Source organism: Pipra filicauda, unplaced genomic scaffold (genome assembly GCF_003945595.2).
Source record: "Pipra filicauda isolate LSUMZ 115617 unplaced genomic scaffold, ASM394559v2 scaffold32_size4067784_pilon, whole genome shotgun sequence".
NCBI lineage: Eukaryota > Metazoa > Chordata > Aves > Passeriformes > Pipridae > Pipra > Pipra filicauda.
Genome location: NW_024104454.1, coordinates 99,631 through 125,776, shown reverse-complemented (window position 1 = coordinate 125,776; position 26,146 = coordinate 99,631). Strand labels below are relative to the sequence as shown.

General features: G+C 38.8%; 1 protein-coding gene across 1 annotated transcript in view; it reads right to left on the bottom strand.

The window, feature by feature from the left end:
• Positions 1-26,146, bottom strand: part of LRP5 (LDL receptor related protein 5) — a 141,907-nt gene that overhangs the window by 92,122 nt on the left and 23,639 nt on the right. The window contains exons 2-5 of the mRNA XM_027732639.2: positions 19,171-19,567; positions 5,756-5,953; positions 2,111-2,307; positions 185-316 (exon numbers count right to left, since the gene is read on the bottom strand). Of these exons, the coding sequence (XP_027588440.1) occupies positions 185-316; positions 2,111-2,307; positions 5,756-5,953; positions 19,171-19,567 (924 nt within the window). The remainder of the gene's footprint in view (positions 1-184; positions 317-2,110; positions 2,308-5,755; positions 5,954-19,170; positions 19,568-26,146) is intronic.

Genomic DNA, 26,146 nt, shown 5'->3' with positions numbered 1-26,146 from the left:
ACAAGGGATTATTACTTCAGTTCATAAAAATCACCATTTTTGGTAGCTTGGTGGGAAGTTTGGATGCAAATGACATTTCAGTGTATCAGGCAGCTCCTCTCAGCTCATTTCTTCAAGGTTCAGCTTTGAAGCACTGAACCCAAAACAAGCCAACACTGTGACTGTAGAAAAGCCAAGCTCTTACCTGCTTTGCATGTTCTGCCATCGTCTTCTAGTTGCACACCAGTGGGACAGGCACAGCTGTAGAAGGGGTCTCTTGGAGACAGCAGGCACAGATGGGAGCAACCACCATTGTTTTCTTCACATGGAGTGTGAACTTCAAGAAACCAAAAAGATTTATTTTCATTTTTCTGGAAGCCCTAAAGCCCTCTTTTCTCCATGAGGAAGAAATTATAGATACCAAATAACTGGTACAAGCTTTAGTGCTAAAACACAGAGGAATCACAACACAAACTGTCTGATTCCCCACACCATTCTCCCCACCTCCCCACCCCCAGCATCCTACTTCTAGGGGTACCTAAACTGAGATGTAAGCAGTTGGTGGGGTGATCAGTTCTATGAAAGAAAGGAAAACGTAATAATTTGTACAATTCCTACATTACAGTAGTGTTGCATTTTGGAAATATCTTTTTCTTTTGCAAAGCTTTTACCGCAAGACATATCCCTGAATCATCAGGAAATCCAGAGGAGCAACATAACAGGAAAAAAAGTGGGGGAGGAGATGTGTACAGGAGAGGGATGGACATAACCAAATGTTCCTATCTCTTCAGATCGGGAAAAAATGGCAGCAAGACATGAAACTGTAATCATAAATAATTATGGATAATATTCCCACTTATTAAAAAAAATACTTGCAAGTTGTGCAAGATCTCTACAAAATTACAGTTTGAGTAATCATCTGGACTACTTTAATACAAAAGAACAAAATTTACAGCTCATTTGACTTTGGTTACTTCCACTGACAGTCACAGAGGAAAAAAAGGGTGAGGAAGGAATCCAAGTCTGATCTTAATGAAGTCAATGGCATCTGAGCTATTTTCAGCGTATGCTATTTCCCCATGCGCCATACTTTCTTTGTGACTGACTCAGAAATACTATGACCCAAGCCTGGGACATTCTTGGAGCTAAAAGCAATGACAAGAATTCAGCATAGACAAACTCTTATCTGGAGCTGTGAGATAAACCAGGGTGCTGTGCATACCCAGCAACCACAATGAAAACTTGCTTATGTTCCATCACCAAGATTATCTCCAAACTCCTCTTGCTTACTTTCAAGCCTGTTTCCTCACATGCTATAAACTTTATTGGAATAACAAATGTTATCTTTAAGGAAGCAGAATTTACAGTTGGTATAAATAAAGAAGCCAATACAAATGGCAAGAATGTCTTCCCTAGACAAGAGCTGATTCTTCCCAGAGCTACATCGGAGCTACATTTCTACACCATTGCTTTTAAATCCCATTCAAAACAAAAACCCTAGACCAACTGCCACATGGAATCACATGCACATACAAAACACATGCAGCCTTACTTGAATACTCTACATGTGATTTCCTCTGAAGTAGCATCATACAATATCAAGAAAAAACATACATGTTCATCTAAAAGCTCAAAACTAAATCCCTTCCATACTAAAACATTCACAAACTATTTGCTACATATTGAAGATTAACACGATCAAGTCTGGACTGCAAAAAATGCACTTATAAGTACAATATGAACATGACATATTTTGTGGTAATTCTACTCATTAAAAAAAAAAGCCATGGTAAGCACTTTTTTCAATTGTCTTTAAAATAAGGGCATTGAAAAGATGCCAGGTGAATCAGTATCATTCTCATTCAAATTTTCCAAACCAAGAGAAGCCACTGAAGTACTGCACTGGATTTTGGATTTTGTTAACAAATGGGATGGTGAGTGAGCTTATACCAATTCAGGTTGGAATTTTCAAAGAAAGGTACAGGATTCAAGCATTTACACCTTTAGCAACCAATCCCCTCACAAGTGTGCACAACCTTAAAACTTCACACTAACCACTTTTCTGATTAACATTTTTCCTGACAGGTAAGTAACAGGCATGCAAAAAGTTTCAGGGGAAAGGAAAACATACAGTATGGCTGCCGGTCTGGACTTAGGACCTGGATGTCCATTGGAGAATACAGGGCAGACAATATCTCTCTTCTTTTCTCTCCCGTCCTTTTGTTACAGGCGTGAATGGAGCGCGTTTGCCAGTCCGTCCAATACAAAGTGTCCCCAGACAACGTCAGAGCAAAGGGATGAGTAAGACTACCTTCAACAACTTTTTGCCTATGTGAAAGGAAGAGCAAGGATTAAAAATGGATTGCTTCCACTTGTTACCATGCAGAATGAAACCTGGCTTTGTAAAACTCATATAGAAGCTGTCATCTTTTAACAAATTCACTGGACCAAGAGATTCACTTGGCGATAAAAGTGACAACAAACTGAAAAATGTAAAAAAAGGCTATATGCTTTCATAGCAATAAAGACACAAACATACTGGATTTCATAGCATCAAAGTATCTGATTCAGTTCTACACTGACAGCTGAAGATCCTTAACTTCAGGAGCTGTGCAAATACCCAAACACAGCTGACTTTTCAATGAAACATAAGTCCGAATACTGCCCCTCCAATTAAAGCATTACAGGACAACTTTGTCCAGAACTTCAGTTGCACTGAGTCCTTTCTTGTAGCAGACAATGGAAGAAATTACCTAAGAGTCTCATTAAATTACCCCTCTTTAACTTAGCAGCAGAAACAAATATTTTTCAGATTATTTTTCTAATGTAAAGCAAGGGTCACTTATATTTTTTCTAAGGCTAAATATTTATAATTAATACAAATCAGAAACATTTCAAGATGTTTCTTCAATGACATCATTCAGCCACACTTCTGAGAATGCGTATATTTTCACATTGGTTATTAGCTGAACTGAGAGCCAAAAAACACATGATGTTTCTACCCTGTTTTCACAGGATCCCCAAGTTTCTACCTACTGTAATAAATTCATATAATTTAGATCCAATAGTTTTGGAGACATTTATTATTCAGAGAAAAGATACCTGACAATTCCTTAGTCAAAACACTATGTAGTCAGTTTTCACAAAAATTATGCATTTTATGTATACAAAAAGGCATGCCCACACCTTTCAAACCAGTTGTGCTATGACACAACAAACCAGTAAGTTATTCACCATACAACTTTGAGAAAGCTGAAGTATCAGTGTCATCCTGAAGGAAAGTGACAAACTTATTTTTCTTATACCTATATTCAGATCTGCATTCAATTTTTTTCAGTTGAAGGGATTTTAGGAAAAACAAAAAACAGCTAACATTTGGCAGGGGAAGTATTCTGTTTTATTTTGAGCAGCATAGTTACTTATTTGCCTTTTCCAGGTTGGGGGGGAAATAAAAAAGTACCCCCAAAATTCTTGACATATATTCAGACACGGACAAGTGCAAAGTAGACTGACACATGCAAACAACTATTAGCATATACATGAACAACACAGATAATGTGGAAAAAAGAAAATGAAAATATTAATAATCTTTCTCTTCTAGAGATAAAACTGAAACTCTTCTAAAATTTCTCTTTCAAATTATCATTACTTCTTTCACCGTAAAACACAATAGAATAAATATAAACACTAATTTCTCTTTCCACTCTCACCTTTGCTGTTTCTTTTTAACTAATAACAGCAGTGGCTGTATTCTAATATCATAACAGCTGTTTTCCACTATGTATTGCCCTATTTCCATCATTCTTAGATATCAAGTCTCCCCTTCTCCTGTAATTACATCCCTTGAAATAGTTCCAGCCAATGTGCTTGCAAACTGAAGCTTGCTAAGATACAAGACACAGATTGCTCCAGTAAAATTAATCCACCACACAGAACAAAAATTTCCTTTTTATTTGAATTCTGAAGTAATTCTGAATTGATTCTGGGATGAGAAGAGTGGAAGCATTTGAAACGCTACAGATTTTTTTATTGACATGTATGAGTGAAACTTATTTTACTCCATGTTTAAGGAACAGAAGCAACTTCCAAAGTTATCATCTAGTCTGAACAATTACACAAGTTACTATACTCAAAAATGCCTAAAAGTTCACATGCAGTTAGACATAAGGAACTTTCAGAGTGCACCCTGTACAGGAATATCCTGACCTCAAGCATGCATTTACATACTCTAGCAGCTGAGTACAATATGCAGGAGTGAGCCAATTTTTTTTAATGCAAAATATGTTATTTTTTCCTAAAATATGATCAGATTGATGGTTCAACAGAAATCTGCTTGAGAGGTGGTGCACATGCACTCATCTATCACAAAGTAATTTGGACAGACTGATGTAATTAGTGTATTCAAAGGCTTGCTCCCTTTTAGGGGGCCTTTCTCTACCTTAAAATGAGCAGAATAGATTTCACTTGCCAATTACAACTTTAGGGTTTACACATACGTCTAAGTAAAGTTTATACAATTTGCATATATGTCTGATAACTGCAGAAGCAGCCTGGAAACCTTACACTCTGCCACTCACCCTCAGATAAGACAAACACATTCATGTTGTTAAATGAAAATCTTTCTTTTTGTCTACGAACCTGCAGCCAGCCTTTGAGTTACCACTGCCTTCCGTAAAGGCCTTTTCCCTTGCCTATACTTCTGACTGTCAGTCAGTACTTGTCACTTACAATGCCACCATTATCTAACTCTTACATACTGCTCTCAAAGGAACCTCAGTGTTTTATAAAGGACCTTTATAAAGGTCAATATTGCTATTCTTCTTTTATGACTGTGAAAATCAGGCACAGAACGTATCTCAGTAAAAACAAAAAAAAATTTGAAAAACACCGTGCAAATGCAATGGTTTTTTGAGGGAGGCATATTATTTTATTATACAGACTTACATAAAATAAAACTCCTCCAACTTTTTACCAAGGCAAAATGATTTTATTAACACCACCATTTTAAATGTTACAAAATCATGAAAATGAAAATGTCATTTTATACAATCTGAAGACCAAAACCAGACCATAATGCAGAGATTGCTTTGGCAGGACATTTATGGCATATTACACTCACCCTTCAGGACCAATACAACCTTCCCATTGAACACTGCACAGAATTGAAAATGCAGTCTCAAATGCATAAGTCTGTCCTGTCTGAAGTGTCACTTCTCTGTGTCTACAAAAGCCAAAACTCGAACAGCACACTTGGACAGGAGCCACCAAACAAAACTTCCACAGTGTGCTTTCCATCAATCTTTAGAAAAATCTGCTTCCTAATTGCTTGCTATCTGAAGCAGCCTGAATTTGGTTAATTAATAGGCATGGTATAAAGGACATCTTTGGATGGGGCTAAGGACAAGTGTGTCTCAATGTGTATTTCCTGCTGGAAAAAAAGACATTAACAATACTGTAAAATCCCAGTCACTAGTTAAATGTTGTATTGCCTAGGATCAAGGATAAGCATCTCCAACTGTTTTCAAGACAAATAAAAAATCCTGCTGTACAAGAAGGCGATGAACAGTCTATAGGGAAATGCTGATACAAATAGTCTTACTTTTAAAACCAGTTTTATAGTATGTGAGGCTATTTTTTGCAAGGCTATTAAGACTTGCATTTAAACAGAACATTAAGGTATTGGCATTATTCCAGACTACTGAAAAAAAAAAGTCTCAGTTCAAAATGAATGCATGAAATGAGAAATAACTTATACCATTGATTAAAGGAAACTTACCTAAAGGAACCATCCAGATTTGCCCTATGAATGAAACTCAGTTTTGCATCAGCCCAGTAAAGTTTCTGTTCATCAAGATCTATCGTGAGTCCATTTGGCCAATAAATATCTGAATCAACAATTATTTTCCGCATGCTGCTGTCCATTCCTGCCCGTTCTATCCTGGGTGTTTCACCCCAGTCAGTCCAATACATGTATCTGAAAAAGACACACACAAATTAAGCCACAATACATGCTGGTTAGCTTTAGGAACAGAAGGGATAGCAACTCCTTGCCAAGCTTGTAAAGGTATATACATAGAGGGGCACACAGACACCAATGTTTGTCCCCAAAACTTTAACAAAATCCAGTTCCACAGGGCACAAAAGAAGTCCTTCAGGAGATCATCTCTCACAAGCTTTGTCTCTATATCGTGTTACTGTTCTCTTAAATGTTTGGGGCAGTACTTGATTATCATAAGCATTTTTAAGTGAGTATCATCCTGGTGTGGCCAGTTATTACAAGTTAATATCCTAAATCCTAAATCTGAAGCAACTAATTACCCATCCAAGCAGGCAATAACCACAGCTTAACTTCCTTTTGCAAGTCTATAGAGAAAAAAGAATAAAATCAAGTGCCCTGAAATTTGTTTCTCCAATAAATAAAACAAGAATCCAGGCAGACTTGGAAAGACTGCACTAAATTTTAGAATGTTTTTTCCCCCTTCCATCCACGTCGCAGTTTCCCTGTCACTCCACCTATGAACAATTTAAGTAGCCTGAATAGACATTAACAGAAAGGACCAGATAAAGGTGTGGCAAATCACACAATATCTGAATGAAAAGCTGAGAGTGTGCAGTTTGGAGAGAAATTGTCTGGTCAGAAGAGGACAGTCAGTTCACAGCTGGTAAACATTACCCAGCATCATAAATCCAGCTTGCAAATTCAACGTGTCAGTGGTGCAAACACAACACAGCCAACTCCTAGAACAGCTACCTCAGGCCAGTCAGAGAAATATATTGCTTTCCCAATGCCAATACAGCTATTTGGGGCGTGGGTCTGTGTCAGGGAGTGTTTGACTTGACTGAGCCCTCAAACAAAATTAGGTGTCTGTGCACTGGACCGACCACTCCCCAGGCTCCCTGTGCTGTATTAGATCAACAGGACTGCCAGATGGGCACCACCTGGGTAAGTGCATTAAGCCAAGTCCTCCTGGCACTGGAGCTCCAGGAAAACGTGGTACAGAGGCATTTATCTATTCAGCCTTGCAAAACCTATGCTTAGCCAGATTTTTCACAACCTGGATTATCCCAGACCCTCAGATCCCTGAAGACAGCACTGGCTATGCAACCACACTAGGAACCAAAAAGGAAGTAAATGAATGTGCATTGTGAAAACATACATCCACACAAAAAGCTTGATGGTTGTTTTTTTAATGAAAGAGAATGCTGCCCACTTTGGAGATGAAATGAGGACTACATCTGTAATTGCTGTCATGTTCCTCAGCAGGATGGTCTTCCCTTCACAACAAAAGATCCCCCTGTAAACTACAGTAGCTCTGTAGCTGCTTTACATGCAGCTGGGGCCATCAGTTCAGGCAAGGAGGAACAGGCAGCTGTACAGTTATTCCTAGGACATGTCCCTCACAACTCACTTAACTAAAATGTTCTGATCTCCGTGTACATAGTACACACTGATTCAGGCGTACCTCCAGTTCCACGGCAGTCACAGCACCTACTTAGACCATTCCAACAATACAGACAGACAGACGTAGAAATTGCTCACTTGGATCACAACACACATACATCTGAGCGCGCAAGGGTAAACCAAGAAGTTTTCTAGTTGAAATAGTAAAGCTCCCATGCAGATGAGCCCTCCGGTTTCTGAGCTCACTTTAGCCTGGCTGAGGCAGAATCGTGTCCCCAGGTAACTTCCCCAAAATTTCTCAGCTCCAGCAGTCAGGACAGACTGACTGCTCCTGAAGAAGTAGCAGCAGTAGCTGAGCTGCCCCACTTCACAGGACAACATATGAATGTAAATTGCCACTCATTTTGGTTTTCCTTACCAAGTAGGCTGTAATTTGTGGCAACTGAAACTGTGTAGGGAAGCAGCTATTGACAAACAACAGAAGACAGAGAAAAGCAGACATAAAAAAACCTGTCTACGCAACCAACTGGTGAATCAGACCGTGAAACTGATGTGGCCAAATACTCATTTTTGATCAGGTCAAATCAGTCCTCTGATCCAGCTCATCTGCACTAGCTTGCACCATTTGCATTCAACTCTATGGGAATAAAGACAGACAAAAGATGGACTGTTAAATTAAGAAAAACCTGGCTATTAAAGGTGGCTTTGTGCCATATCATACGGCTATGACAATCTCACACTTACTCATACATACTTATTGAAATGTATAAATGCAGATTAAAAACGAGCTTAGAACAAAATAAAAAAATCCCATGACAGTTATTTAAAAGTAAAAACAAAGGAGACAAAACTAGCTAAGGCCTATTAAACCTTTAAAGCAGTTGAAATAAAAAGGATGAAAAAACATCCCCAAAACTATCACTGAGCAAAATTCCTCTCCTCAAGCCTTCCACTAAAATTGCAGCCTGCCCTGCATTCAGATGAAGAAAAGGAAAAAAAAAAGTCTGTAAGCCAAAGGGTCCTCCTGGCTTTTCTATCATAATAAAGGAGCTCCAGCTCAAGAACCTCCTCCTAAAAAATATTCTGTTGCATAATTTCATAGGTGATGTGTATTTACCTGTGGCCGCACAGAGACTGCTGTACAAAAGTAGTACTTTCAAATCCACACACAAATTTGTCACAAGAAAATTACGCCTCTATGTTTCAGCTCATTAAAGAGATACAAAGCTCAATGCCTGTGTCATTCAGAGGTTTAAAACTACACAGTATTAGCAAAGTTACTGCACCACAAAGGAAGGTTAGCAGGATCAATATGCATTTAGATGACATGTAGAACAACCTGAATGTAGGCAGCCTTCTTTCAAAGCACTTTTCTCTCAAGTTGGACATTTTTAAAGCAACATACCCTGTCACCACCTTGCCTGATTGCAGGGTGTCCCTGAAGTAGTGTAAAGCTGATCTTCCTGATGAACTTTTCAGAGTATATTGAGTCTGCAGTAATCAAGAACCTAAAGAGGTAACAGCTTCCCTCCCTCTGTGTGCTACACAGAATCTCCATGATCCATCACAGGAAAGTAAGCCAAGCCATGGAATGGCAAATACAATTTTTGCCTCCATTTAACCTCCTCCCCTTTTCAAAGAGGCTTCTGTCCTTTCATCAGGCAGCAGGTGCTGAATTGCCATGAATTATAGGAAATTGGCTCAGGCTTGGGGATCTCTTAACAGATCAAGACCCTGAACTGGGAGTTTGGGTATCACTGTAAGAAGAGATCAGCTGATCATCTGTTCCTGCAGCAGAAGTGGGCGTCTCTGGTCTACCTAAGCCTATTTAAAACCATGCCACTGCCAAATGAAACAGTTCCTTCCATGGTTCCTACCCCTGGTGCTGACATTAGCATCCTACAAGGAAACAAAAAGAAAAAAACCCAAACATTTCAGCTTAGAAAACGATCAGTCTGACCAGTGGTCTCCCAGCAGCGGTGCTAAAACAGAAGGAGCAAATCAAGGCAGCAACCACCCAGCTGAAGCCATCTAGGAAACTTCCTTGGAGAAAGAGGCAATTTTCATCTAGTTCCCCTAGATAAGTCACTCACCTTGGACTCTACAATTACCTAGGGCAGTTCCCTTCATCCCTCTTCTCCCACTGTAACATATAGGCTGTTCTGACATTTTTTGGTCAATATAAGGTGCAACACAACACTGGACATCAGACCTCAACAGGCCATAAAATATCATGTTTTAACTGCACGCTTGTGAGGGATTTCCAAGACCGCACAAAGTGTCAAGCTTCCCTTTTTTTGGCCCTCCTCTATTTTGAGTGACCAACCTTGTTCCAACCAAAGTCCCAGCCAAGACACCATACACTGAGAGTCAGCTGAAGACAGAAATTTTTTTGCAAAAGTTACAAATCCTAGCGAAAAAAAATCCATGGTTATTATGGAAAGAATGACACAAGCTTAGCTAAAGCAGCACTGCAAACTTAATTGGAACAGTAACAAGAGAAACTTTTGGGGGTGAGGGGGAGCTTTCTTGATGTGATTAGTTACCAAGAGAAAGAGAAAGGCTACCTATCCTTGAAACAACCCACGGATCTGATTAAGAAAATTAGTCTTCTGTCAAAACTACTGAAATCTTCTTGCACTAGCTGGGTTCATCACAGAAAGAGCCATACAAGAAAAACAGTGGAGAAATTAAGGATTTTAGTAATGTCCAGTGGTAACCATTATGTCTTGCATTTTCCAAATGTCCTGTCCCCAGTACACAGGATCAATTCTTACACAAAGAGCAGATAATTTTGATAGGAGTTTTATGGACAGGGGAAAACATGACAAAAAGCTCCAAGTGGCTTCTCAGATAAAGCAATCAGTCTGCATGCCAGAACAGTTTATATGTGAGGAACTGATTTAATTCAAGCAGATTTAAATTAACCTTAATTCAGGAGCCTGGAGTGGTAACTGGCATATTATTTCTTTAGAGGGGAAAAAAAGAAAGCTTTTTAAAATTTATTTTTTTAAAGAACACTCGAGAATCCACATCTCTTATTCACCTCAACAAGAAACAAGCACTTTCAAACAGTCTAGACATCATCAATGTTTCTGGGACAGATGATGGTTTAGACTGGGGTTTTGGTTTTTCAAATATAACCTATTTTGCTGGTGTCCAGTACATTACCAATCCCTATCATTTTCATTTCACCATTTTTAAAAAATGGGTATTTAGCCCAGATAATGTTTCAGGAAAATAAGTAGACTATGCAAAGAATCTCAGTCCGGTACTACCTGTGCTATTATTGCCTTCCAGTTTCAGAAGCCAGTTGAAAAGATGCACATTGAATAATAATGAAGAGTCTAAGGCAAGTATTTGGGTAGGTTTTTTGTTTGGTTGATTTTGTTGGTGATGGTGGTGTTTTTAGATGTAAATTACAGAGTTTTAAATACCCCTGGGCCAGGGCATACCATAACAATTGTAAGAAGTTAAAAATATCAAACCCAGTTTGTACACATTAGATTGATCACATTTCAGGACTGAGATCTGGTATCTGAAGAGTTTTGTATCCTGACTGGATTGCAACAGGTCAGTAAAACTGTAACAGCACTGAGGCTATAAAAGAGAAAGAAAACATGAATTCCTTAAGAGCAAATGAAAACAAAATTAAAAAAGGCATTGTGGGCAAAATTCACTCCTAAGAAGCTATCATAAATCAATACTCTTAAAAACCCCCAATGAAACAACACTACAGAAGCACTGAACAAAAAGCAGACCCTGGACAAATTCACGGGCTACTATATTCAGTTCTGCAGAGATGTTTAAGTGTCTTGCCGCCCTTATTGGTTTTTAATCTTAACTCCAGGTGAAGTTAAAAAGAAGGAGAGGCAGGGGAAAGAAAAGACTAACATGTAATAATAATTTCACAGCAATTGCACCAATTCTGTCGCTAAACTGAATTGCACTTTCCTACACTAAAGGAACCAGTTGGAACTAAGTACAACAAAAGCCAAAGCTTCATCAAAGAACACACAACCACTAACAGTCCATCCAGTCCATCATCCAGTAGCCAGAAGTACCAGATCAATGGAGTTCATAAAATTCAGTTACTGCTCTATTAGTAAGCACAGTAGCTGCAAGCTTCACTACCAAGCTTTCTAGTCAGAACCTAATTAAACAAATGATGTTCAACTGCAGTCAACAAGTCACTAGGTTTTGGCATATAAATTACTACATTGAACCAGGGCTTAAATGGTGCTTCAGTCCTTTCACAAGAATGGGACTGAAAGCCACCTTGCAAAAATAAACAGATTTTGAAGTTGGCAAACTGCACCCCAGTGGTTTTTTTTTTTTGTTTTGGGGTTGGTTTTTTAGGTGTTTTTTTGGAGGGTTTTTTTTTCCGTTTGGTTTGTTTTGTTTTCTTTCCCCTGCTTATCTCATTTTAAAATTCCAGGTGCAGGAGCAAAACCAGGATGAAAACCGTATTTCCCTTCAGTTTTAAAGCTGCAGGTCACTTCTTATTTCCTGGTGCTTCTCTTGTCCTCATTTTTAAAAAGATCAGAAATCACGGCTGTGCCCTCAAAGAGCAGCTGATCTGCCGTCTGAGCTGGAAGGTATCACAGACATAATAAAAAGCAGCACTGCCCAAACACTTTTTCCATCTCCCGAAATGCAGTACAGTTGCCAAACCTTACATAACCTGCTTACACAAAAGAGGCCAGTTGTACAGATGATATAAATCAGTACAAACTTCTCCAATTTCAACAATGTTCTAGAACTTATACAAGCCCATGGCACAAAACAGGAGTTTACAGGAAATTGCTATGAAGTTTAGATTCCTGCACATTTAAAACTAACTTCCACCATCCCACCTTTAAAATTACAAAAACTTCACTGTGAAATTAAATAGCCCCAATGGTTTACAGAAGTGAAAAGAATGGCTATCTTGCATAGCATTAAGCTGCAAATTGCTTACTTAAACTACCTTTTTTTTTCCTTTTTTTTTTTTTCAAGCATTGAATTTTGAGACCTGGATGTTCTTGACAAAAAGCATTACATCAAATCCAAAAGTATGTCACAGCAGATAACCTTTACAACTAATCACACTGCATTTAAAGATGTGTACTTAAAGCAAAGCAAACAAAACCCTCAAGAACCACACTTCTCCACTACAGTTTTCCTACAATGTCTTTTATTCTGATTTATTCTTTTAAAATATATACATTACATATATATGGTACAGTATACATATATATACTATTTGGCAACTGAGAACAAAGAGGAAAGACATAATTGCCTGTCGACTAATGGATGTTCAAATATTATTGAAGTGCTTACAAGGAAAGAGCACATCTTTCCCTGCTCACCCATATGGGAAGGTGTAAGACACCCTAGTGATTTCTCAAAGTTAGACAAGCACACGTTCAATACAGCTTCAATAGTCAGGTTACATGACAGCATGAAGCTGAAAAAATCCATGGAGGGAGGGACTCAAGATTTCCAAAACCATTAAGTTGGAGAAGGAGGGCAGCAGTAAGGAGATGATATCTAAGAGATTTCCCAGGGAAAAAAAAACAAGAAGTTGCACATGTTTTTCATGTTATGCACTTTCCCCTCTAAAAGAACGTCCAGCACGTTCGTATGCAAGAACTACAGAAAACAGAAAACCAACTTATCCAGTCAGGTTCTGAATACCTCTAAGGTTGGAGACTCTACAACCTCTCTGGTCACCTGTTCCTGTGATTCATCACTCTCTCAGCAGAGAAGTATTTTTTTTCACTTATGCAGAACTTTCTCTACTTCAGTTTGTCCCTCTTGCCTCTAGTCATTTCACAAGGTACTACTGAGAAGAGTCTAGCTCCATCACCTTTATTCCTTCACATCATGTATTTATAAACATTGATGAGATCCCCTGAACCTTCTGTTTACCAGGGTAAACAATCCCAACTCAACCAGCCCTGTCTTCTGTGGTGGATGATCCGGCCCCTCAATGACTTTTGTGGCCCTTTACTAGGCTCGCACCAGCATGTTCATGTCTCTCTTGTGCTGAGGAGCACAGAACTGGACATAGGACTACAAGGATTGTTTCACCACCACTGAGCAGAAGGAGAGGTTCACCTCCCTTAATCTGCTGGCAACGCTCCTTCTAATGAAGCCCAGGATGCTGTTGGCTTTCTTTATAGCAAGGGCATATTGCTGGCTCAAATTCAGTTCAGTGACCCCAGGTGCCCTTCTTCTTTCACAAGACGTGATTTAGTTTAGGAAAGGGAAAAATAGTTCAAATCTCACTACATTCAAACTATTTTAAGACACACTGCAGACATTCAAAACTCACGGTATCCTCATATCAAAAAGTGCAGAATGAACTGTTGAACTCTCCATCAGCTTGTGAGCTAGACTTAACTAAGCCTACCTGAAGTTAAACCTAGATTTCTTCCTCTCGCTATAAGGTACATTGAATTAAAACATTTCAGGGCAGTCCAAGAAATTACATCTACACATTGTACTGACTTAACAGAAGATGGGGTCCAGCAAACATATTGGACAACAGTAATCCAATCGTGCAAGTCAGATGTTGGCTCTCTTATCCACAGATCTCTGACTTTAAACATTTAGCTCAAGCCAATGCATTTTATGCTTCAGTGTGTTGATGCAGTCTAACTCAATGTTCAGGGAAAAGTACACTCCAGCTACAGACAGGAATTTGTCAAGGCATGCAATCTAAGCACATTCATTTGCATGCTTGTATTTTTAAACACAATAACAAACAAAACCCCATGTAAGTACACCTTCAACAGGTTATGTGGAAAAATTCTTACTTTAGCTTATATTATTGCTTAATTTTACAACAAAAAAAAAATTAGAAACATGCTTTGACTTAAGCCAAAGCGACCCATTCATGACAAACAAAATAGTGCCAGTCCAGTCAGACCAACAAGTTGTATATGCCATGATTTCCACCCTGTGCAGCCATAAACTGCACTCATCAAGTCATCTAATCAAAGAGAATCCCAGCTTCCATCATCTCTTTGGTCTCAGAGCCAAACCTACATTCCTGACTTCACCTGAGAAACCACTGCAACACACACTGGCACTTTGACCACTTAAAGCCATCCTTCTCTTCCCTTAAGAAATGGTGTAGAAATCAAAAAGGTAAGAATACGATTCCCACACTGCTTAATAAGACTAAATGTATATAGGACAAAGAAGGATCAGTCTCCAGGATTCAGGACACAAGGAATCACAGAACCTGTAGCAAAAGAAGAGTGCTAACAGGGGAGGGAGTTCAACAGCGTTAAGGAAGTCTACACATTTCCACCTCATTCCCATGCAATTTGGGAGGCAAGTAAATCACTTTTTTCTGTCATCTCTGAAAAGACAGCTCTGCTCTCAAATGAAACAAAAGGTCTGAGAACAATTTATGGGCTTTAGTCTTCTCTATGAGCAGGAAAAGGGAGAAATAAGCAAGAGACCAAGGAAAGATTTAAGGCAAGGCTGTCACCATCAAGGACACCTATCTGAAAATCAAAGTAAATAACACTTCCCACAAGAACTTCAAGTTTCTTATGCACGAGACCATTTGCAGCTATTTAGATACACAACATATCAAAAGCTTTCCAACTCCCAGAAATTTCAGCCACACCAAGATACTGGATATGACTCCTAACCAATTTCACAGTTGAGTACTTTTCTTCCATTTTAAGAAAACAACTGTGCTATTCATACATTCAACATCATTACAGAGTTTTAAATAACTAACCAAAAGCTTCAAAATAATTTTCTACTTGCAATTATTTACTAGAGGCACAGGATATAACTAATCTCTAGCTTTCAAGGCAGCAATAATCATGTTTAGCTCAAAACCAGGGCATCTTATGCATTTTAACCAAGTAGCCATGAGTTAAAGGAAGAAGTTCTAAAAAGCATAGTCTTTACTCATGCCATGTTTCATGGTTTTTTTCTCTATTATTTGCAACATTCACAAGTTTTTATGCAGTATTCCCCCTCCTCTCAACTATTCCAAAGAAGATCAGATGATAAACTGTTTAAAATATTTCATCATTCACACTCAACTGAATCAAAATATTCAAAGCCTTAGTCTACTGCAGCTCACGAAGATCAGGCTTCAGCATACAGAGATCCAAATAAGTTCAACACAGCAAGCCAATATGCTTAACCTTCTGTCTACTGTTGTGTGAGACCAAGGTCCCAGTGAATCATCAGTAAACACCACTGCAGTTTTATTGAAGTGCTGCTATAAACACCGTTGTGAGTTATGTAGGAACAGCTAATAGGTCTGGTTCATGGTTTTGCTGTGACACTGAGGAAACACTGGATTAACAACCAGGCACATCTGAGGCATTTAATTTTAGATTCTGAACTGAAAGTTTTCTATTTGTGATAGCTGTCCCTTCTATATCCGTTTTTTAATATCCCACTTGTCCACTGCTAGTCCACTGGTACTGGCAATGCCTCTGCCCAACAGACCCACACCGTGTCATGAAAGACTTTAAAGAACCAAAATGAGGGAGAAAATGTAGGAAGAGGTTTGCAGCTTTCCTCCAGTAAGTCAAACCAATTCAAAGTTCCTTGCTTTCCCCCTCCACGAACATCATTTCTACAGACACCACTAGAGTTAGGTATGGCAAATTCAACAACCCCAGTGACTATACCAAGTGATAACTGCAGTTACACTTCCACCAAAAAACACTCAAGACAGGATGCCTTTTCTTGAGGCAATTAATTTTTATCTTTCTTTAAAACAATCATTTCATAGATGTCTGATTCAGCTCTTGGTGCTTCAGCAAACAAAGGGGGCAGAAATTTTTCAAGCATTATTGTCTGTTGAATAGGCCAAGCTATAGAAAATACAGCCTAAACTTGAACAGTTAGCTTGGTCCAGAAGGTAACACAGCAGCCATCATAGAACTACTAACCAATTTAAGATTTACATTAACCAAAGTAAATATTTCTAATACATTGTAGGCTTTAATAATGTGAACTAACTACTTCATTAAGCACTTTGTGAAAATCAGATATGAGGATTATGGATATGCTACAGCTTCCCAGAATCAGAACATATAAAACATAGCAAGCCTTGAGATTCATATATTATAGATTTAATGATCCTTGACAACACACATTCTAGGCTGTTCAGACCTAAGACCTTCCCTACAGGACTGAGAATTAAGTAATTTGTTTTGGCTACTCATTCATGCAATCTTTTGAAAATTTCTTTTCAGGAAACTGAAGTTTGTTTGCCTCGACACATGATAAAAACTTGCTTCTGAAATGCATTCCAGCTTCTTCAGACATTGTCCATGATATTTACGTTCTTTGCACTACATTGCATAGAATTTGAGCTACTTCTTTAGTTGAGCTTGAGTAAAATCTTTGCATACAATAAATTCAGTTTTTTTAGAAGTTGCTGTTCTGAAAACACAATAATACTTATGCAAAGGCTGCAAACGCAAACTTAATAAACCACCAACACTATCAAATCCCCCATCAGCAGTCTACCTAGCAAGAATGTATATAAATGCTAATGTTCTGCAAAACAATACCAAGAATTTCAGCCTCATGTCCTTCATTATAAAAACTCAGCTTCACATAACCTACACACCAGGACTGGGATCTGAATGTTCAAAACAAAATATTAGCAAATTGGCAGAAAAATGTTTTGTACTTTCCTCCGTCTGCTTAGTTTATCCTTCATTTCAGGGAAGAATAATTGGATTATTGCATGTTCTGCTTCCTTTGATTCCTAGAATATATAGTGGATCCACCAAGAAAGTTTTAAGGTGTATGGGAAAAAAAAGCCATGTTACATATTAAGCAGCCACCTGTTAATTATGATAATGTATAAGAGCATCAGTAAATCCTGAACAATTAATGATTTTCACTACCTCTGGGAAAAGCAGAGACACACAGATGACCTGCAAGTATCTCACAGTGTGTCTTAAAGAAGAGACATTTTAGAAATGCTCTCAGAGAAGTGGTCACAGCACCAAGCCTGACAGCAGTTCAAGAAGTATTTGGACAATACTCTCAGGTACATAGTGTGACTCTTGGGGATGGTCCTGTGCATCCACTGCATCCACTTATGAGATGTCAACCCAGCATTGGCATGTCATGCACTCCCTCTGATCTATCTCATCATAAAATACTCAACACTATATTCTCTCTTTAAATATACAACTGAACTCCAAATCCAAAGTGAGTTTTAAGCATTAATTAATTCTGCATAGACTACTTGCTGCCAGGATAACACAGGATTCCTGTTAATTTATTTAAAATACCTTCATACAGCAATTTGCTATGGGAAGAATTCATTTCACCTATAGTCATGTGTAGTGAAGACAGGATTAAGAGAACAAGAACCCCTCTGGAAAAGTCCTCTGGTCCAACAAAGTCATCATCCCTTTCACTGATGATGGTTGTACCTTTCCAACAGTTATCTGAAGGATATAGGTAGCTTCCAGCATTTGACATGTCAACAAAACTAAGTATTTTGTTTCTTTGGGTACACACAATTTCATTTAGCACTTGTATGCCCTTTACGTATTAATCATAAATGTACCCATAACTCCACACATTCATCTGGGAAGTCTTATACTGGAAACACTACAAAAACAACTGGACAAAGGCCCAGTCTGTAGCATGGCAGTTGATGACATGGCAATTTTAAGTTGCTCTCTGTTGCTTAGTTTCAATTTTTACTTCTTACGCACCTGAAGCAGGTAGTTTCTCAAGAAACTGTCTGTCTCCCAGAGCAGGATAAACCACAAAGTACTTTATATTTGTGGCTTATCCTAAGCCCTTGCATTAACTCAGCATCACTTCGCAAAGAGGTCAGACTCAATGAAAATGTTGGTTGATGCCTGATTTTCTTACAGGCGAGAAATCTACCTGCATATACTATACAGGAAGACAAAGTGATCTCTGAGAAAAGTGTTGTGAAAATGGCAGCAAATTAGTGGCAAACCACCTCACTTGTGTAGATCTGTGCACACAAGAGAAGTGCACCTCGCTTCTCTTTCACGGTTATCACAAGGGTCCAACTAGCACAGCAGATCTTCAGTGACCACTGACACAAATGCCAAGCCCAAAGTACTATTTGTGCACAGGGATAGCAAACAGCACATGTGAAATGGTGGGGAGCATTGAAGAGGGAGGGAGGAACCATACAGATACACAAGTATTTTCAAGAGCACTAGATATTCCACATCCAGCCTGCTCTCTTATTACTTACTAACCTGGTCACCTTATCGCATTGGGAATACCCAGTTTCACCTGGACTCTTTTACTTGCTGGCTCAAACATGATTATTCAACATCATCACTTAAAAATATTCTGATTTTGTTTACCAGAGCATAGTTCCTGGTTCACGTCATACAGATTTACACATTTTACTGTCTTCATTAAATAGACATCACATATTAAATCAAAGTTAACTTACCAGACAAGATAACAGAGAAAATATTAATAATACAAAAAATGCTTGGAAATTTAATTACCTTTCAGAAGTGCAATGGAATAAGTTAGTAATTATACCGGTTGAATATTTGGCTTGGCACCTAAGAACAGTTCTATTTTTCTTCTTGGCTCAGTGTCTGGGCTACCATTATTTGCCACAAAATATTTAAGCTCAAATATACAGAGTTCAGTTACAGAACTTGAGAAAAATACCTTGGGAAAATGTAAAATGAAACAAAAGGCTGTGTTTTTCTTTCTTTTCAGAACTAAAAAGTCAACATAAATCACTACTGTATCCATTTAAGCATTTAAGCCAAATTAATATTTACCCATGAGCAGGATCCAAAGCTATTGCCCTGGGCTGATCAAGGTCTTGCCAGAAGAGGACTTTTCTAGATGTTCCATTGAGATTAGCTACTTCTATCCTATTGGTTTCTGAATCCGTCCAGTAAAGTTTTTTCCCAATCCAATCACACGCCAGGCCATCCGGGGAAACCAGACCAGAAATGATGACATTCTGTACCACATTCCCAGTTTGGTTAATGTAAGTTTGCTTGATGGCTTCTTCACTCACATCTGTCCAGAAAACGATGCCTTGTGAATACTGGAAGTCAACTGCAGCAGCATCCTCTAAACCACTGACCACCACAGTGGACTCCAGCTTCGTGCCTCCAGCATCCACAAGTCGAACGTCCCGCCGGTTGGCAAAAAGCAGAAGGGGAGATGCTACAGAAGAAAAAAACCAGAAAAACATGTCAGTATTATTGCCATCTACAGATGTTGAAGCGCTGAGTGTATGTGGCAGAGGAGGATTTGTTTTCCCAGATCAGTGGGGCATGGATTACAGAAGAAGTTTCACATAAGTGAAAAATGCACAGTATCTAAAAGCCTCTTCCTTCTATATGTCAGACAAAGGTGTAAAAGTGAGATGGAAGAGCAGGCCCAATTCTTTATCTATAGGACATGAATAGCGTCTTCAACACAGTTGGGAGTTCGAACTGAGACTTCTCAACAGTACCTTCTGTCAATCCACAAACCCACATTTAGAACAAATTAAGTCTTCCTGGTCTAAAACCTTGGTTCAACCAGTTGAATTAGTAACAACACACAGAAAGCAGGTTCTGATGCCTTTTAGCAACAGACTGAAAGCTAACAGCACTAGACACAACACCCTGAAATGCTCCTATCAAGTGCCCTCCCAGATGGCAAAAATTGTGACAGAGTTTCAGAACTACTGTCTTCTCTACTGCACCACAATGCAAGAGAAATTCGAGACAGAGTTTGAAGGCAGACAATGATGTGGATGTGGAAGTTTGTAGAGACTGCTGCTAGCTGCAAGAGGCAGCCAGAGCAAAATCACAGAGGTTCTCTAACTTCCCCAATCTCCCCCCAGTTCTTTTAACTCAAGCAGTAGCTGCTGGAGTTCTACACCAGTCAACTGCTGACTTAGTTTCATACATAACCATTTCACTGCTTCCAATGCACACTCTGCAGAGGTCCAGTTACTTGCCACTCAGCTCAAGGAAAAACATACAGAATAGAGCAGCATATAGTATATATTCTATGGCTCCAAGCCTGTTATATAAATACCTTTAGTTTCAAACTCATGTTACTGTATGTAATATATGAGAGTTACCTCTTGATATTGTCTTTTAGATTCAATTCCTCCTGCACTTTTAAAAGAAGACAGTTTATACAGGGTCTGAGTTGCAGGTCTGTGATATTGGCAGCCCTGCCAAATGCTGTTCTGGCTCTGGCTACATTCTCACTGGAGAGTGTGTGTGCCACTGCACAGGCAAAAGTGAAGTTTATCTTTGACAAATGCTTATGTTTTTATGTGCAGGCCAAGGACCTCAGTTAGCATCTACAATTCAACTTCAGATGAATTCAAAAACATGTATAAAAATTCAGACTTTTTATTATTATTCTGCATGGCCTTTCTTTCCCCCCCAAGTCAGGAAAGAGATTGTTTTATTTTTCTTTTCGGAGGAACACTATGCTGATGTAATAAGGAAAATTTAAATCAGCTGGTGGTTTTAGTGAGGATCTTGGACAGCAAAGACAATCAACTGTTATCACTGCTGTTTCACTGAAAACGTAGTACCTTTGTATTCTACAATATTTAACTCAAGAAAATTTATACAGTTTGAGGAGAATTACTTGCTAAGAAATGAAATTTCAGGATCCCTCGTATTTAATTTCCTAACATGCCAAGTCCTTCTCTCGGCCATCTTTAAAAACACCAGGAATAGTATCATGAGACCCTGACAGGTTAGTTATTGAAAACAGACGAAAAAGCATCTAGGATGCCAAACCCTCGTTTTGTTCTCTGTAACTCATTGGTTCCCCATAACGATGTCTATTTTAAGTGGCACTGTATCAAACCATTTGAACATTTGGAAAGTCTGATGTTAGCAGGCTCTAAGTCACAAATTCTTTGGGGCAGAGAACTTCTCAAGTTATGCACATTGCCTCACAAAACCAGCCCCATATCCGATCAAAGATCAAAACTGTAAAAAGCAAAAAGTCTACGTAGAAATTTTAAAAAAAAATTGTCCCAAAAATGTGTTTAGAGGAATATGAATAGATGGGGTTTCATTTGGACATTTCCAAGCTGAAGCCATTATTAATGCTACTACAAAGGAAAAGGCAACCTGAAATATCAAGTCCAATCAACAGCAGAGGAACTCAACAGCTTCTTAACTAAAGATCAGACATGAACAATGTCTAATCCAATCAGTATCAACATTATCCCAGCTCCCTTTCCCTTTCAAGGGATTTCTTCCCCACTGATGTACACAGTAGGGCAACAGCATACAGATAACGCATTAACCACTATGTCCTCTGTCACTTCTGTGCTTCAGAGTCGTCCTGATTGAAGTGCAGCTGCATTGTGTTGGCTACAAACACCCAGCAGGGAAATCACACTGCCCTGCTTGCACTTGTGTCAAAATTTTACTGTGCTACACACCCACATAAACTGATTGATTACTGAGAATGGCCAGACTTTATCCCCTTTAAGAACAAGTAAGTATTCAATTTCCTTTGGAAATAGATAAAAAGAGAAGGCAGAACTCTGATTTTGAAAACTATATTCACTTCTCTGCTCCTCCCCACTAACCTATTTTATTCAGTCCAAATTTTATAAAAAGTGGTTACAGAACTCTTCTAGACCAATATGGGTTGGGAAAACACCCAAACAAACAAAACAACAACAAAAAGACAACAACTACGACAAAAAAAAAGTGACCAAAACAACTAACTGCTTCTCAACACTAATTCTTGCCTGGAATGCTGCTGAAGAAACCATGTGTCTCCCATCTCTGAAAATAAAGCAAAAGTCAGAAGAGCAATAAAATGCTCTGATTCCATGGCCTTGCATTTATCTCTTCAGGTCAGAATGTGATGGCTCATTAGCAGGCAAAGTTAGTTCTGGTAACTCTGCACTTTTGACTAAATACAGCCCCCAAGATTTCCCAAGAAAAGTTCACAGACCTTTTAAAATTTTCAACTTTCCCAGTTAGTAAGCAGTAAATCCGAAAGAGGCAGCCAAGACAGTAAATGCATTTCTGAAAAGATCAATGCATAGCATTTAGTTTCATAGAATTACTAAATGCAACAGTTTAGAAATTCAAAGGACACATTTGTACTCTATGCAATTACAACCAACAGGATTTTTAAGGCATAAGAATGAGAAAGAAAGCTCAAAAAGCTTCAAAACAAGTGGCATTGACTAAAAACTTAGTTGCTGTGCCACTAATAAACCATCCTAGAAATGTAAGATCATCCCACCAATACATGGTGCAAGTTGGTTTATTTTGAATCCTGCATGTATGGAGAATCAACAGTTCATTCTCAAGAACACAAAGTCCACTCTTCTTTCAAAACATGCTGTATTCTCAATCCTGAACTGGGCCTGATGGTCTAGAGAACACTCTTATCCTTGATGCATTTAATTCTTTACTGCAAAACTCTTGGCACGGTAAACTGGAAGGCCAGTTAACAGTAGTTTCTGAAGAGAGAGATCACAGAATCACAGAATATACGGAGTTGGAAGAAACCCACAATGACCATTGAGTCCAACTCTTAGCCCTGCACAGAACCATCCTCAAGAGTCACACCAAGTACATGAGAATATCATCCAAACACTTCTTGAACTCTGTCAGGCTTGGTGCTGTGATCACTTCCCTGAGGAGCCTGTTCCAGTGCCCAACCACCCTCTGGGTGAAGAACCTTTTCCTAATATCCAACCTAAACCTCCCCTGACACAGCTTCAGGCCATTCCCTCGGGTCCTGTCCCTGGTCACCACAGAGAAGAGACCAGTGCCTGCCCCTCCTCTTCCCCTCATGAGGAAGTTGTGATGAGGTCTCCCCTCAGCCTCCTTTTCTCCAGGCTGAACAGACTAAGTTGAATGGGGGAGACCCAAAAAAACTAGTAATAACTTTGACTACCATTAACCTTCCAATGAGCTTATTTGTTTCACAACAAGAGGAAATATCCCTTACTTGAGAAGGTATTCCGTGGTTAGAAAGCTAGGAGACTCAAAGGAATGCTCAGTGTTATGCTCTATTTTGATCAGCAGTACTCCTGACAACTGCAAATTGTTTGAAAAGGGAAACACCAGCTTCTATTTTGAAAAAATAAAAAAATAAACAGTAAAAGGATGCACACTGAATGTGGAGGACAAACTGTTTATATTCAGTCTATTACTGCCCAATTGAAATGACAACATTTTAATGTAGTTTCAAAAAAAAATTTTCAGTAAAACTACAAAATTAGAACAGTTCATTTGTCCATAATACGCAATATTTAAAACCTCTGTGCACACATGGAGTTCATAATCCTTGGACAAAGCAAAAAAAGAACCTGAAATCTCACAACTTATGAAATAAACTCTAAACAGATAATAGCCCAAACCATAGAAAGTTATAGACTTTCCTCTTGCAGCAATTCTACAATCTTATTTGGATCGTGCAGTACTCAATCAAAACCACTTCATTCTAGAAAGACATACTATTTCTATTCAAAACCCCACCAATTTTCCAGTGGTTTTCAGCTAACTGGAAAACACACCCTTGACTTGACAACGGAGTGAGCTATCTACACACAGGCTTACTGTGCAACACTGTGAAAGTAGAGCTTCTCATCAGTCTATTAACTGAAGAACAGGAAACACTCCTGATCAGGCTGGGTAGGAATCAAGCAAGGGTTCAATTTCCAGCTTTGCTCTCGATCCCTTTGAATGCTCATGGGCAAATCTTCTGTTCCTTGTCTGTGGTCAGTTACTAAATTTTAATTGTTTTACCTGCATCGGGAAAGTTGTCTTGTGCAGACACAATATAAGACTGAAGGATTTGTACACCATAATTCATTTAGTTGACTGCTATAAACAGAATCAGTTTTAGCACAACTACCATAGTTCCCTTACCATCATCTCTATCACATTCATAAGTGATACAAAAAAGCATTTTTTAATGCACTGAGGCTTAAGACTCCTCTGCACTTCATACATAAAAGCACAGTAATGATCTTTCTTTTTCTCTGCCTTCCATCCATCTCTGTTAAAAACATAAGCTGAGAGAAGTATGGCAAGTCTACTGCCATCTGCCCACCTTTAAGTACCTTCCAAAAGAACAAGCTTTCTGATTGCTTCTGAATTCAGTCATTAACTTTCACTGTTTTAATTGTACCAATCCCACCTAGAGCATTTAAATTTTATTAAGTGCTTCAGGGGTACCCATTAGCCCCAGCAAAGTGACATGGAACAAACAACTAAAAAATGCACTACATGATCTTTGTTATTAGTTTCAGTAATAGTTTTCTAAAAACCAGTTTGACAGGGCTCACCATACATATTAAGACTCAGATGATCACGAATGATAATCAACACTGCATTTGTCATCAGTTGTTGGTTTGTTGTAAAGCTGCAACAGTTCTAAGACAAGCTGAGCAAGAGTTTTAAAAAGTTATGTTTATACACTGCTTCATACTTGTTGACATGCCTACATTTTGTCTCCTTCCCCTTAAAGTCAAAATAGAAAGACATGAGAATACTGAGGCACGTGCATGATTTCTACTCTTGAAAGCACCAGAAGCACAGAACAAACACAAACCCTATGTACAACACAGGAGAAAAGCCTTATTTAACATTTCTTAAACCAGTTAACTAGGCTAAAGGTCATGGAAAGGTTTAACTGTGCTTTTAAGAAAAGTGACTGAGGATCTTGGGAGCCTGGTACACAACATAAAATGAAGATCTCATTTTAATAAGCATACAAGCAAAAACAGCCATCCAAAATTACAGTATGTGCACCAACTTATATTTTAAATATTACTTCAATTTTTAACAGGACAATTGCAATGGAGACCTCTGTGGTTAAGCCATCTGTACTGCTGGACAGAGAGAACAGCACAATTCTTGCAGCAGTCGATGTCCTAAACCACAAAAACGCTTATTACCGAGGAGCAAAAACCCCCCCACACCCCTGCCACAGGCACACAAGATGGTAAAAAATAAACATGTCAAAACTTTTGCAAGCAAGGGTGTACCATCTTATGGAAACTCTAAGACAGGATATGGAGTAAGCATGCATCAGTTTTCTATACTTAAAAATAGCTGCTATGCAGAAACAAGACCATGTAGGTAGGGTCCTAGCAGCTATAAATTAATTGAAGAAACCAGTTTTGCAGCACAAAATGATCCCTCTTGTCCAGCTCTACTCTTTGGAGCATAAGGAGACTTAGATCTTGGATGTCATAGAATCACAAAATGGTTTGGGTTGGAAAGTTCCTTAAAGATCATCTAGTTCTAACCCACCTGCCATGGGCAGGGACACTTTTCAATAGGCTGCTCAAAGCCTCATCCATCATGGCCTTGAACACTTCCAGGGATAGGGCATCCAAAACTCCTCTGGGAAACCTGTTCCCAGTCTCACCACCCTGACAGTAAAGAATTTCATCTTAATATTCAATCTAAACCTCAAACTTTTGTTACCCATACTTGTTCAGAACTAAAGAACAAACACTCTACCTCCCTCCTCAGCCTGTTAAGACATCTTGGTTGGTTATAGGAAACACTAACTTGTTTATTGCCTGGTCACACAGCATGTCCGCATTGAACTATTCTGAGATTGAATATAGGAAATTAAGGGCCTCAGTGTGGTATGAGTATGCTAGCAAAGTCCACCCTGTTACCCTCTCTTTGCAAAGGTGGTGGGTGGATTGTGAATGAATCCCTCATTGGATTGAGTTTCTATACTGGATCCAGAGATCTGAGTTAGAAATGGATGTTTGTGGGCTGACAG